Here is a 13,441-nt window from a genome sequence, read left to right on the forward strand (position 1 = left end):
CCATGCATGAAAAAAGAGAACAAATAACTTACCCCCAGCCACACCAACCAACCAACCAACCAACCAACCTTTTTCACCCTCTGATAAAACCTATACCACCCACGCATTGCTTTTTCCTCTTCCTTCCTTCCCAAACTTTCTACTTAAAAGCCAGACCAGATATAGAATGAGTAGCAAAAAAGAAAAGCTGATGATGATGATGATGTTGATGATGATGGGTGTTATATCAAAGGCTTGCAAGGTCGTGGTTGAGTAGGTATATATATGTGCAAAAGAAACAAGAAAAAGGGAATATATGTAAAACAATAGTTTGGTACAGATAGTTTTCTTTGTTTGCCATGGTCAGGTTATCCAGGAGTCATCGACGCTGTGGAGCCAGCTCTACTCCCCGTCTTGCCAGCCGCCGACGCCCCCAGGCTGTTCCTCACGTTGGCGGGCAACGTAGAAGGGATATCCTCGTCATCACCCGACGAGTCCGAGTCGTCATCACCATCGTCGATAGCGATGGGTTGCTTGGAGCTGTTCCCATTCTGGCCATTCAGCGCAGCCGTCGCAGCAACGGCTTGCGCTGCGAGGTCGGCGTGATTGGGGGGTTTTCCAAGCGCGGGATAAGGATTGCCGGTGTTCTGAACACCTGAACCACCTGCCCCATCAAAGCTGGCCGAGACCTTGCGGGTGGGTGTATCCTCCACCCCAGTCTTATAGGGCGTCTGATACCCCCCATTCGTGTCCGTCCTCCTCCTCTTCGCATCGTGCTCCTCCTCATCGGCAGCACCAGGATTTGGCCTTGGCGTATTGGCAGCCACCCACCCAGCTGCCGGTGGCCCAACAGGCATAGGCGGAACAACAGGCACAGGGACATCGCTAATGACCACTGGCCTATCCTCTGTCTTGCCAGCAGGCCCCATGGACGCCCTCGCTTGGTCCTTTTCAGCCTGCTTGATGCCCAGACGCTCCCTCTCAGCCTGAATCTCCGCCTTGGTGCGTCGTTCACGCAGCCTGACTCCGTACTTTTTCCGGATCATCGATTGCTTGGTGCCGAAGCTGTTCCTGAGACCCTCGACTCTCTGGCGTCTTTCATTTTCATCAGGGATGGCTTCCGCCTCGGCAAATCTTGGTCGGTATTTGATCTCAGCCTCGTGAAGCTCCTCGTTCATCGCTTGGAATTGTTCAGGTGTGAGGTGAGCATATGGGTCGCCCGGGATGGGTGAGGCTGTCGGCGTTCCTGCCAATGCGCGATTCACGAGCTGGGATCGCGCTGGAGTTGACAAGGAAGCGTTAGGGGTCCCGTTTGGCGCCGATGAGGCAATCGGTACGGGGCTAGCATGCTGAACGGGAGCAACTCTTGGGGGTCGACCAGGCCCACGAGGAAGTTTGACCGTATCAAAATGACCGCAAACTCTACCGTTGAGGTGGCCATTCAGATCTACTAGTTCTGTGAAGCCCTGACCGCAGTATGGGCATGAGTGCTTGAATCCAGCCGAGGTGGGTGGTAATATAGTGCAAATGCTGTATGCAGTGTGCTACACATAGCAGGTCAGCACGCTATTTCTTTGTCAAAACCGGCATGTACTCACATATTCAAAAGCCGAAGTCTGAGCAAAAGTACGGAAGCACCTAGCACACTGAAGCATTGGATGTTGCGACGACGGGGGAGCAGATGGAGCAGGAGGATAGCCAGCCGCCGGTGGGGTAGGGTGAGCTTGGTGGCCATTAGGAGCAGCGGCAGCCGGATGGGCTTGGCCCTGTTGTTGTTCTGGGATCACATCGCCCAGCTCATACCCCAGCCGTTCAGCTTTTGCGAGAGCATTGGTCAGTGGAGCGGCCTCGATGGTCAAAAGTCGCTTTTCCAGACATTTGTCGAGGAAGTTGTCGCTGGCCTTGTCGATAATCATGTCGGCGACCTTGTCGATATCCGCGGTAGTAAAGTGGTTCATGATGTCGACAATGGAGTCGGCCACCATCTTGGCTCCAAAGTCGCGGACGGCACGTTGTGTGATGGACGGGACCGCATGATGAATAGAAGCATTGAGCTGTTGAGCTGTTAGTGGGAACGGCACCGGACCACATTTGTTATGCGAAGTCGGGACAATGGTCGAGCCGGGCGGAGGACGGTATGGCGATTCGGGCATGGCTGTGTGAGAGGGAGGAGGGAGGTGAGATGAAAATCAGATCAAAGGTAGAATGAGACGTATCACAGATACGAGGGTATAAAGAAAGCAGCTGGCGGGCAGGCAAAGAACAAGCAAGCCATCCACTCTTGCCCTGCAACTGACGAAAGTATCTTTCCACAGCTCCCCCACCGGCAAGAGCAACTCTGCCCATTACAGGGAGCAAGCGCGAGGACAATAGGCGAGGGCGAGGGCATGGGTGCTCGGGATGGGGGTGCGTCAAAAGAATGGATGAATGAATGCGGGTAAAGTGTGGAAATACCGAGACATAAAGAGGGTAATTAATATGAGATATGCAACTTACGATGAAAGCTTGATGAAACTCTGTGCCCAACAGGCACTTTTCCCAGTGGTCCCGCACAATGCGTCGGACGGCCTCGGGAAGACTCTGCTGGATCGCATAAGTCATGCGCGTGCAGTCGTCGACAAACTTGGGGTTGGCGCTGGCATGGTCCAGCGTCGGCGACGGGAAGCCTCCTGAGGTTTGCGCCGGCATATGGCTGGTCCTCCGAGCTGGCGGGTCCATGATCACGGGCCGGTCAGTCATGGACCGCCGGGGAAGCAGCTGCGATGGCACAGTATGCTGGGGATAATGATGGGGCTGTGGCTGGTGATGGTGCTGGGGCTGCTGGTGCGCGTGGTGAACTGCCGGTGGGTGATGGGCAGATGGTGGTGGATGGCTGGGCGCGGTCCAACGGTGCCAATGTTGGGGTTGCGACTGAGGTTGCGATTGAGGTTGCGACTGTGGTGGTTGTGGCGGTGGCGGCGGAGGAATTTGTTCACGCGTTTGTGGAGACACGGCACGCACTGAAGGGTGAAATTGGGGTGGGTGCACAGGGTGCGCTTGATGCGATGGCGGCAGCGCTTGCCCAGGATGCGCAAGAGGTTGCGAAGGCAGGGACGGGGCCGGGTGATGATTTTGTGCTGCCGGAGTCGGTCTTGGTGGTGGCAGTGGTTGTTGTTGCGGTGGTGGAGGCTGAGAATGTTGCTGTTGCGAGGGTTGTTGCGGAGGTGGAAGTTGTGGGGCCGGGCCGGTGGGAGCGGGACCTTGGGCAGGCACTGAGACGGAAGCTGGGGCTGGAGCTGGAGCTGGGGCCGCAGGTGGAGGGGCTGATGAGAGGACTGGCGGTGCTGTTGCTGGTGCTGGTGCTGGTGCTGGTGCTGGTGCTGGTGCTGGTGCTGGTGCTGGTGCTGGTGCTGGTGCTGGTGCTGGCGCCGGCGCTGGAGCTGTTGTGGAGGTTTGAACCTCCTCACCGTCCGGCTTTACCACTGGTGGCTCGGTCACACTACTTCCAGGCCGGCCGATGGCTTCTGATATCGAGGCCCCAAGCCCATTTACTGTTCCTGGTTCCCGGGGATGGGAGAAGGGGTTTTCGGAACGCGTCTCCGAACTGGCCGGTTGAGCACCGACCACGGGCACGGCATTTTCAGTCGTCCGTGACGGTGTTTGTTGCTGGATACTTGGGACCACCGAACTGGACTCTGCCGGCAGATTTTCGTGTTGCCCCGTGGACGGTGAGCTTGTCACTGCCGCTGCTGCTGCTGCTGATGGTTCTTGTCCATGAGCCTCCATGGTTTTTACTGTCTGTTTGGCTGTGGCTTCCTGGTTCTGTGGTTGCTGCAAGTGGCTTTCATGTAACTGTGTTGCGAGCCGAAAGCATCCAAAATGCTCCTTCATGACCCTAGGACCTTCCACCCTTCACAGATGCAGCTCAGTGATGTTTCTTGGCTGTCTGGATCTGCATCGAGTTTGAGCTTCCAGCCAATTGCTGTAAAGTGCAGGACGGGCTTGGACGCGGCAGAGGTACCCGCAGTGCTGCTGCTCAGCAACACACACACACACACACACACAGAGAGAGAGAGAGAGAGAGAGAGAGACCTCGGTACTGTGCAATGTGTCACACTGCCAACCAAAAATTGTGAAGCAGAGAAGGGAGGATGGTGATGGTGATGGTGTGTGGTGGTGATGTCTGCGGACCGCAGGGTAAAAGTAAAACGTTACTGACCGGGGCGCTATGGCCGTCCCCTTTGCTTTTATCAAGAAAAGTTTTCCCTCGTTTGAGAGTAGCTTCCTTCGGTTAAAAGGGGAGGCCCATCATGTTTAATAAATAATTAACAACTTAATTAAATTTGCACAGCCAATCCAGCTAGCTTCCGGCGACAATTATATTTGCTAACCAGTACATAACGCTACTTGGAGCCCTGGCCGTGCACGGCCAACACACAAACTTTTTCCCACGGTTCCACTTCAAACCATCAATTGCGTCCAGGGATCCCGTCGTCTCACGCGTTTGCTTACAACATCATGATCAATTCCTTGTATCCAAGTCATCATATCATGTATTGTTGCTTTTTTTCCCCCTCTCCTCTCTTCTTGCTGCAATGCTTCGGCTTTGAGCTCAGCTTCATGTTGTCACCCCCAAGCGACTCGGGCTTACCTAACAAAAAAATATTTCAACCATCATCGTAGATTTACCCGCAATCTGTGTCAAATTGTACCGGTCTCATATGCTGAAACACAAAACGCTGAGAGTAATCCCACGGGAGAGCTGTGACAGGTTGCATCAATTCTGGCTTTGTCCTAGCTCGAGTCTAGAGGTCAGGAGTACTCTGCCGTTGAGAAGGGTCCTTTGAGATCATCTGGTGGGGAGGTACTATTGGGGTTACATGTCTGCGGTGGTGGTATATGCATGTACCCATCGTCATTATGCAGTCTGTTTGCTTTCATGGCACAGCCAATATTGTGACATCTTTTCGTTGGCCATTCCCGTTTGTTCTCACTCTGGAAAAGCCACCGACAAAATAGTATTGAGGTTGTGCTTAAAGCCCGTCATGCGCCAACGCTTAGCTCATGCATATTGAGGGTATAAAATAACAAATTGGTATCATTACATGTCTGGCTAGAAAATAAGTAAACCGCCCGACTACGCTTAAACAGCCTCGCCAAGACAGGCGAGCAACAGCCTCTCATAATCACCACTGGTTTCACCTCTGACTCTGCTGACGAGACTTCTGTGATATCTCTTCTCGTAGGCACCGCGCACGTTCTGCATGTGAGTGCGGTCCCAGTGATATCTGATAATGCGGCTGGTCAAAAGGTGGTCCTTGGTCCCAGCGCCAGCCATAGCATCCTCGAGGAGCGCAGCATGATGCATGTACTTGTCGAGTCCCTGCCGAAGCTGGAAAAGAAGAGCATCTTCCATGTGTCCAGAGAATTCCTGCAATATTGACGTCAGTAAACAACCAAAAAAAAAAAAAAAAAAAAAATCAAGAACATATGGTATGGCAAAACTTACCCTGCGAATAACATCCTCCAAACTCCTGGCATACTTCTGCTGGTACTCATACGCAATAGCCCGAATCTGGTTGTCGTTCCTCGTGCTCAAAATACTGCACACCTTCATCTCATCCGTCCCGACCTTGCCCTCGGTCGCATTGTAAAGATCATTCACGTCCCTATCAATCTCCATCTTCACCACCGGCGCCGAGTCCTCCGCCCTCGTCGCCCCCAGCACAATCATGAAATGCCTCTCCGTCTTCATGCTCAAATCACCCTTGACATCATCCTCAAGACGCCTTCTAAACACGCGGTGATATTCACTCTTGATGGCGTTCATATCGGCGTTTGACCTGCCAAGCAAGACATCGTTCAGAACCGCCTCCTTTGTGCCAATACCAGCCATGGCATCGCGCAAAAGGTGGACATCGTGAAGGAGAGGGCCGCGGACGATGGAGATGAGGCCCGTCTCGAACCAACCGGAAACTTCACTCTTGATGTCCTTTTCGAGATCGCGACGGTGGATTCGGCTGTAGGCGTCGCGGAGGGTGCGGATCTGGTGGGGATCCTTGTTGGCGAGGATGCGGATTAGAGCTCTTTCATCTGTGCCAAAGCCCTTCATGGCGGCCCGCAAGCCCTGAGCGTCGGCATCGGGGCTCCAAGCGATGATTTGAGGGGGGCCATAGCCTGGCGAGGCAGGTGTCGGGGGATATTGGTGGCCGTACGGTGTGTACTGGGCAGGAGGTTGACCGTAAGCGCCTTGAGGTGGTGGGGGTTGACCGTATCCTTGCTGGGGAGGAGGAGCGCCATAAGCACCTTGAGCAGGGTATTGGTGAGCCGGGGAGGGCGCGCCGTACGGTTGCGGAGGAGGAGCGCCGTACGGTTGGCCCGGGGGAGGAGCGCCGTACGGTTGGGCAGGTGGAGGAGCACCGTATGGCTGGGCGGGTGGGGGAGCGCCGTATGGTTGTGGTGATGACGCGCCATATGGCTGGGGCGAGGGGGCACCATATGGTTGAGGCGGGGGAGGCTGTCCGTAGCCCTGGGGAGGGGGCTGTTGATAGTACTGGCCTTGAGGAGGAGGAGCGCCGTATTGCTGGCCGGGCGGTGGTTGCTGGTAGTACCCCCCTTGTTGCGGAGGGGGTTCTTGGTTTCGTGAGTAATGCGCCATGATGCTCTGGGAGTCAGTCTCGAACTTACGGCCGTACGGAGGGTATCCTGAGTAAGACATTTGTCCTTGTTTGCAAATGCGCGAGATCTTTGTTGGCTCTGGCAAACAAGAAATGGATTCGTAGAGGGTAGCGGTTAGGTGGTTGGCAGCAGAGGAGCAGCCAAGAAGCAACAAATTTTCAAGGTGGATGCAAGTGGAAGGAAGGACAGGAACAGGAGAATGGTTGCTCATCCATGGTTATATACTATATACTACATACCTATCTCCCAAACTAGATGTGACCTGCAGATCAATGGCCACCAGCGCGAGGCACCAGGCCCGGCTGCCTCTGAGCCTCTCTGCCCCTCACCCCGCATCGCACAGCCATGAACTGCTGAGAGCCTGCCCAGAACTATTGCGTCAATGTGTGGCTCAGCAGCAGCTTGCTGGTTGCCAAGCGGCTCAGCCCAACGAACATCTTCCCGAGCTTCGGCCACCATGTAGACGGCTATAAAGAAGCGCTGCCTCGCGATGCAATGTTAGCAGATTGTGCCTAATTGCTACTCCTCGCTCGCGTGGTCTGGACAGTGACAGCAAAAAGTGAAAATGTCCAACCTTGGAACTCTTGTCAGGGTTGCCCCTCCATCTGTACCCCGAGCGGCATCTGCGCCACACCCGAATCCCGTTTGTCACACTCAATACCAGCCTCCCCCGGGTGTCGTCGGCACCTCTCTCTCTCACACACACACACACACACTCTCTCTCTCTCTCTCTCTCTCTCCAGTCTGACAATACTATTGTCTCGGTATGGAGTACAAAAGCAGCCCACATCTAAAACTAGTTTCACACAGTCAGTGACAGTCTCTGCTCCTCGATAAGACTTTTCATCTCATCTTTTCTCTTCCTCCCCTGCCCATCAAAGGTGGCTGGGGGTGTGTGGTCGTGGAGGGGTACGTTAGCGCTCCCGAGCGGGCGGGTTAGGTGGGGCAATGCAGGGGTGGAGCTTCAACCTCCTCAATTTCCAAATCAAGCACTCCCCGTCGCCCAAAACACTTTCTCTTTCAGCACACAAGAGCCTGTGACTGCGACTGAAGCCAGCCATCTGAATTATCATGGCCTTTCCTCGACTAAATAATCCTGCACCATGAGTGCTTTCTCAGGTTTGTTCCGCTTCTCTCCTTCTCTACTGTCTGCCGTCCCTTGAAACGCATTCCTGTCTGCTGCAGCTTTCCAGCATCTCGCTCTGGCTGCTGTGCGCCTTGCCTTCGGCCATCTGCATCTTGACACATCAGACACATCAGTGCCTTCAAGATGCATTCCAACCGAGCAACTCTATTTCTTTCAGCATCCTACGCTCTCTTTCTTCCTTGTTTCTCTCTGCCGCTCCATGAGTCGCCGTTGCAACAACCAGCAGCCCTAGCGCCCAGGGCGACCTATGCGGTAGTCAATATCGATGGAGGAGGTTCCGGCACGACTCCGGGTGGGTCTCCGGGAGGGTCCCCAGGAGGAGGGATCGGCGCTGGCAGCCCCGGCACTTCCGGCCCCGGTGGTTCAGGGGGCTCAGGGGGGTCCGGTACCGGCAATCAGCCCGCCCCGAACCCCGTGACCATCACCGTGGTACAGACGCCTCCTACCAAGACAGCTGTTCAAACAGTTTTTATGACGTCGCCCGCAGTCACAAATCGTATCACAGACACTGTCGTCGTGACGAAAACGGTTCAGATTGTCAATATCGAGCCCACATCCACGCCTGCAACTAGCACGGCTCACCCTTTCCCGACATCGTCGGCCCAACCAGTGCTACCCATCGAATCCTCACACTTGACGTCAACACTGGTGTCGATCTCGTCCTTTTTAAGCTCGTCAACAGCGACACCAACTTCAGTCCTACCCTCAACCACCGATGTCATAGTCGTCACTTCGATTGCTGCTGTCCCCGAACCAAGTTTGAGCAGCAGCACGACATACGATGACGGAAAATGGCACACCACGTATCCAGCTTGGAACGGGACCTTGGACCGCCGGTCCAATCGTTCTCGGTTCCGGCAACGGGCTGCCCCCTGAGCGCGGCATGTTTTTGGCCAGCATGGCACCGATGCTGCACGAGAGGGCGTTTTTGACGGACACGGCGATGCTGTATGTTTTGATGAGCCACGACGTAATGTATGAGGCACGCAATATATGAGAAGGATAAGGACGGGGGTTGATCTTAGACTATCGTGGACCAAGAGCTGGAACACGTATGGCAGGCAGGCCAGGGGTAACTCTGCTTTCTTTTGGTCTTCGGCTGGAGTATCCGGTACGTCATGTCATGTAGGATAGCTGCGAGTTGATCGAGTCAGGACACGAAGAGAATGTTGATATTGCACCCAAGGTCGACCGCTGCCTTGTGCCTCATGCCTTAGCTTGTTGTTCCCCAGAACCCGGATGGCGGGTGTGGCCTTGACAGAAAACACGACGGCTCCAAGTCCGAATCACGACACCTGCCGTCACGGCTTTTGATGGTTGGCGTGACTTGAAGCTTATCATCAGCCGCGGGACGCGGACGACAAGAGTACGACATCACGACATGTAGCGATAATAGGCGCCTTGGAGAGGCATCTCGATGACATGTCTCTCCATCTCGATGATAACCGTCGCTCAAGGGTGATGGTGTGTATCCAGACTCTCAAGCTCGAGTAGCCGGTCGCCTGCCAAAACGGTTGCACGTGCATCTTGGTACTGCGTCGTTACTCGATTGCCTTGACTGCCACGATGATGCCTACGGCAATCTGCAGTCGAGGGTCATTCTGTCCCCAGCTTGACAGCTGTCACATCTTGATTTCCTGTACCATGCTGATGATGGGAGTCTCAGATATGTTTGCCTGAATGGCATGCGCGTTTTTCAAGAATGCCATCTGACGATACCACATACACACTTTAACGACGAGCGAAACACCTTAAAGGAGGATGGCACCAGGGTAAAAACGCTGTCTGGCCGTGGTATCTTGTCAGCGGGCAACGCCATTTGAGTTCTGACAGTTATCATGCTTCCCACCACCGGTGCGAACCAACCTCATCTCTGTGGTCAAGGACACCACAACGAGCCTAGTGAGGGATCAGGTACACCCGGCAGAAGGATGGGACAGAACCGATTGTGAATTTGGGCGGGGGGCTTTGGGACGAAGGGGCGCAAAGAATACCATTGCGACCTGCTGTCCTCGCGACCTGCTGTCCCACTTCTTGGCTCGCAAAGCTTTTTCGGCCACAGCCTCTCCCCTTGGCTCGTTGGCTTAGTTTTGCACCACTGAGGGCGTGTATCACCAACTCACAAAGGCAGAGCCTGCCATGCCAGGATTGGTACCGGCGGCCCATTGACACAAATCCGGGGAGGTACCTGGATAGGTCATCCTATGTACATACAGTTCGCGGCCAGTCCGATCACGGTGGTCTCGCACCATGTCTCTTTTTTTCCCGCTCATGGTCCGCACGAATGCGGCTCAGAAACCGTTGATTCAGTTCAACGTAACGACGCGGGATATTTCCCCCCCTGTTGTTGTTGTTGTTGTCCCGGCAGGTTTAGACGAGTTTCCCTCTTTCCGATTTTCAAGGTTACGCTGCCACACACATCGACATTCACATGGAGATCCAACCAGACTCGGAGGTGGTCCCCAAACCCCCTGTGAGTCCTTTTGTTGTACCCGACTGGGGTTTGGTTTGGGGTTGCTGATTTTCGAGACAGGCGACAAGAGTTCAGGTACTTGTGCCTACGAGATGGGTACAAGACTTTTGATCTACCTCGATTACCACACCGCCGCCTAGCCCGAAAAGGCGCCGACTCGCCCCAAGTGTCTGTCAGTCGCTGTCAGGCACATATATATAAAGCATAAAAACAAGAGATCTCTCCTCCCTCCCTGATCTGATCTCGAGCAACAACCACCGCTTTCATCTCAAACACCACTTCAGCCTGAAGCCACAATATCAATACGGGACCCTTTGGTCTTACATCTTTGTCTATCACACACCTTCTTCTTACCTAGCTTTTCAACATGAAGATCTCGGTCCGCACCACGGGTCTTCCCCTCTGCCGGGCTGCTCTACCCGGCAGAGCCGTCAGAACAATGGCCACAGCCGCCGTTGCCGCCGCCACCCATGTCTCCTCAGGGTCGTCGTCACCCATGAGCATGCCACCACGCTTGTTCAACGTTCGAGCCGCACAAAACGCCAGACTCCCTGTTCAACCTGCCTCACCCCCACGCCAGCCCACCACCACCACCACCACCCCCCAAAGTCAAACCCACCCCCTCATGCCCCCGGGCTACATCGCCACAACAGCCACCCTCCCCACCTTCACCATCCCCAGCGTCATCCTCCCCACCCCATCCCACCACCTCCTCGCAAAATCCATCATCTCGGCCTTCCGACGAGACGGCATAATTCAAATAGCCCAATCCCCCCTCCAACAACGCCTCTGCAAAGAAGCAATGGCAGCCTCAAAGCAGTTCTTTGCACTCCCGCCCGAGAAAAAGGCGGCTTGCGTGGATGAACGGTCGTATGGGGGTTACATCGCCTCCGGGGAGGAGGTCACCGACGGCATAGCCGACTACAGCGAGATATTCACCATCACCCGTGATTTCGCCAAGACTGACTCGAGGGTCAAGGCGGGGTGGCCTTGTCATGGACCTGTTCCCTGGCCTGAGGATGGGGGAATGAGGGAGACGATGATGAGGTATAAGACCGAGCTAGGGGAGGAAGGGAAGAGGTTGGTGAGGTTGGTGGAGATGGGGTTGGGGCTTGAGGAGGGGGAGCTGGGGCGGTGGATTGGTGATGATGGGAAACAGGGGGAGGGGGGGTGGCATCACGCACGGGTCTTGCGGTTTCCTCCCAGGAACAAGACTAATGGGAAGGGGAAGGAGGGGAGGGGGATTGGCTCGCACACGGATTATGGGCTGCTGGTTATCTCGGCGCAGGATGAGGTTGGGGGGTTGTTTATTCGGCGGCCGAGTCGGGAGGAGAGGTTTGCGAATTGGGAGGAGAGTGCTGCGGGCTTGAGGGAGGAGGAGGAGGGGTGGGTTTTTGTCCCGCCTGTTGGGGGGACGCATACGGTTATTCTTGGTGAGTTTTTTTTTTTTTTGACTCCTTTTCTTCTACAACCTGGAGAATGATTGGACTAATGAGGGGAAAATAGGGGATATGATGCAGTACTTGACGAGAAACTACCTCACCGCCACGCCTCACAAGGTCGGCCTGAACACACGAGAGAGGTTCGCGTTTGCGTATTTTCACGAGCCAAGCTTTCAGGCTGTGTTGAAGCCCCTGAATGGTGGTGTCATCCCAACAGACCTAGACGACAGCAGAAAAAACGACAAGGGCGTGCACTATGGGACGCATTTCACGAATATGTTTATCAGGAATTATCCCGAGAGGATCACGACGAAGAGGTTGCTGGCCGAGGGGCGGTATGGGTTGTTGGAGAGGCCTGAGTTGAGGACTATTGGGGCGGTTCCTACTACCACCACTGTCGAGAAGTCGGTATGACTCGGAGATGATGAGTTGTCAAAGAGGTGGTGGCGTTGGGGTGATGGTGCGTCATGCTTGTCTTGGACACAACAGCAGGTGGGGTGATATCGGAGTCTGGAGTGGTGGTCAGGGGGTCAGGGGTGAGGGAGTAGTGCATGTACATCATATTGTTTTTTGGGAGTTTGGTGGGGAGTTGACGTGGTACGATAGCTTGATTTGGATATGTGGGTTTGGAGTCCTGGGTATTTGCTTTTCTTTGGGTGGTAAAAGGGGAGCAAAACCTGGAGTTTATTTTTGTTTTTTGTCTATTTTTCTTTAATGTAGTTTTCTTTTGCAGATATTTTACGATACCTAAGTAATCATCATCTTACCTATCTATTATCATCTTCAATCCCACCCGGTCAAAGATCTTTGACTTGACTGTCTTGTTGTTCGTTGACATTACTGAGTTTGATGTCTAAGGCTGGACAGCAAAAAGAGATCCACAATTATTGGAATGTTACCAGGTTGGCCTTGGATGGTGACAACTTGACGGCCGTTTCGGAAGGAGTTTCCCTTCTCAAACCCCGAGCATTTACCTTTCGGATTCAGGTTGCCGGATCTGCTTACCTACCTTAACTTGGCTGGTCAAAAATTCAAGACATCCAGACTACGTTGGCTTAAGCACTGAGACATTGGTGTGGTGGTGCAGCAGCAGGAGCGTTACATCAAACGCACGCAACTGTCCGGCTGCTGTGCATCTGAAATGTCTGAGATTGGATATTGGCTTTGGGGTTGGGATCCACGGGTGGTGTTGGGTCAGGTAAGTTGAGATCTGAGATTGTTGCGATGAGAGTCAGGTTTTGAGATGGGCGATCACATATTGGTTTCAGATCTGAGGACGGGAGGGGGGTGGCTTGCGTGGTTGACTGAGGGTGGGAGGTTGGGTTGTTTGAGGCGGTGAGTTTCATGTCTGGGCTTGATTGAGGGTATCAGTTTGACAATCATGTGGCTTGATCTTGAAAGGAAGTGAAAATCGTTGAACAGCCTCATCCGTAATTTTCTTAGACCACACGTTGTCATTATTAAACTTGACCGCAAACCCAACTTATCCTGGATGCTTGGATAGGTAAGTACCAACTCGAGATTTCAAATGTTCAACAACCCACCTCCACCCACACCCCCTTCCCACACCCTCCATTCAACCGTTACGTCCGTTGACAACACACAGACACAACACATTGGAACTCCCAGAGACACCTAACCCATCCCCTTACCTCCCACAACATCACCACCCAGCCCGGGCACATCGGACATGAAAGCGGTAAGCTTCCCCCCGTCACCATCCATGTACAGCTCAAACTGATC

The 13,441-nt window shown here is 54.1% G+C and overlaps 5 protein-coding genes across 5 annotated transcripts; 3 read left to right on the top strand and 2 right to left on the bottom strand.

Moving 5' to 3' along the window:
- Nucleotides 1-120: 120 nt before the first annotated feature.
- On the bottom strand, nt 121-2,351 carry QC762_601140 (uncharacterized protein). Its single transcript, XM_062891812.1, has 2 exons — nt 1,578-2,351; nt 121-1,523 (listed from the first exon to the last, which is right to left on the bottom strand). Exons 1-2 carry the CDS (start codon nt 2,130-2,132, stop codon nt 348-350), a joined length of 1,731 nt encoding a protein of 576 aa, XP_062740677.1. The 5' UTR covers nt 2,133-2,351; the 3' UTR covers nt 121-347.
- A 2,686-nt stretch (nt 2,352-5,037) lies between these two features.
- Nucleotides 5,038-7,009, bottom strand: QC762_601130 (uncharacterized protein). The gene is made up of 3 exons (XM_062891811.1): nt 6,646-7,009; nt 5,468-6,591; nt 5,038-5,389 (listed from the first exon to the last, which is right to left on the bottom strand). The coding sequence occupies exons 1-3, from the start codon at nt 6,845-6,847 to the stop codon at nt 5,102-5,104; spliced, it is 1,614 nt and encodes a 537-aa protein (XP_062740678.1). The 5' UTR covers nt 6,848-7,009; the 3' UTR covers nt 5,038-5,101.
- Nucleotides 7,010-7,906: 897 nt separating this feature from the next.
- Nucleotides 7,907-8,659, top strand: QC762_601120 (uncharacterized protein; the record flags this gene model as incomplete). Its single annotated transcript, XM_062891810.1, has 1 exon — nt 7,907-8,659. The coding sequence occupies one exon, from the start codon at nt 7,907-7,909 to the stop codon at nt 8,657-8,659; it is 753 nt and encodes a 250-aa protein (XP_062740679.1).
- Nucleotides 8,660-8,681: 22 nt separating this feature from the next.
- Nucleotides 8,682-9,041, top strand: QC762_0095450 (uncharacterized protein; the record flags this gene model as incomplete). The annotated part of the gene is made up of 3 exons (XM_062884100.1): nt 8,682-8,758; nt 8,785-8,894; nt 9,016-9,041. The coding sequence occupies 3 exons, from the start codon at nt 8,682-8,684 to the stop codon at nt 9,039-9,041; spliced, it is 213 nt and encodes a 70-aa protein (XP_062740680.1).
- A 1,582-nt stretch (nt 9,042-10,623) lies between these two features.
- On the top strand, nt 10,624-12,112 carry QC762_601110 (uncharacterized protein; the record flags this gene model as incomplete). Its single annotated transcript, XM_062891809.1, has 2 exons — nt 10,624-11,689; nt 11,763-12,112. The coding sequence occupies 2 exons, from the start codon at nt 10,624-10,626 to the stop codon at nt 12,110-12,112; spliced, it is 1,416 nt and encodes a 471-aa protein (XP_062740681.1).
- Nucleotides 12,113-13,441: the final 1,329 nt, after the last annotated feature.

Source organism: Podospora pseudocomata, chromosome 6 (assembly GCF_035222375.1).
Source record: "Podospora pseudocomata strain CBS 415.72m chromosome 6, whole genome shotgun sequence".
Classification (NCBI taxonomy): domain Eukaryota; kingdom Fungi; phylum Ascomycota; class Sordariomycetes; order Sordariales; family Podosporaceae; genus Podospora; species Podospora pseudocomata.

What these genes read in the sequence shown, in the direction of transcription:
- QC762_601130 (XM_062891811.1), bottom strand. Translation starts at nt 6,847, where the DNA reads ATGAGCAACCATTCTCCTGTTCCTGTCCTTCCTTCCACTTGCATCCAC. An exon ending in AGGATACCCTCCGTACGGCC is followed by an intron (nt 6,592 to 6,645) that starts GTAAGTTCGAGA and finishes CACGAAACCAAG; the next exon opens with AACCCCCTCCGCAACAAGGG. An exon ending in TGGAGGATGTTATTCGCAGG is followed by an intron (nt 5,390 to 5,467) that starts GTAAGTTTTGCC and finishes TCAATATTGCAG; the next exon opens with GAATTCTCTGGACACATGGA.
- QC762_601140 (XM_062891812.1), bottom strand. Translation starts at nt 2,132, where the DNA reads ATGCCCGAATCGCCATACCGTCCTCCGCCCGGCTCGACCATTGTCCCG. An exon ending in AGACTTCGGCTTTTGAATAT is followed by an intron (nt 1,524 to 1,577) that starts GTGAGTACATGC and finishes TGCTATGTGTAG; the next exon opens with CACACTGCATACAGCATTTG.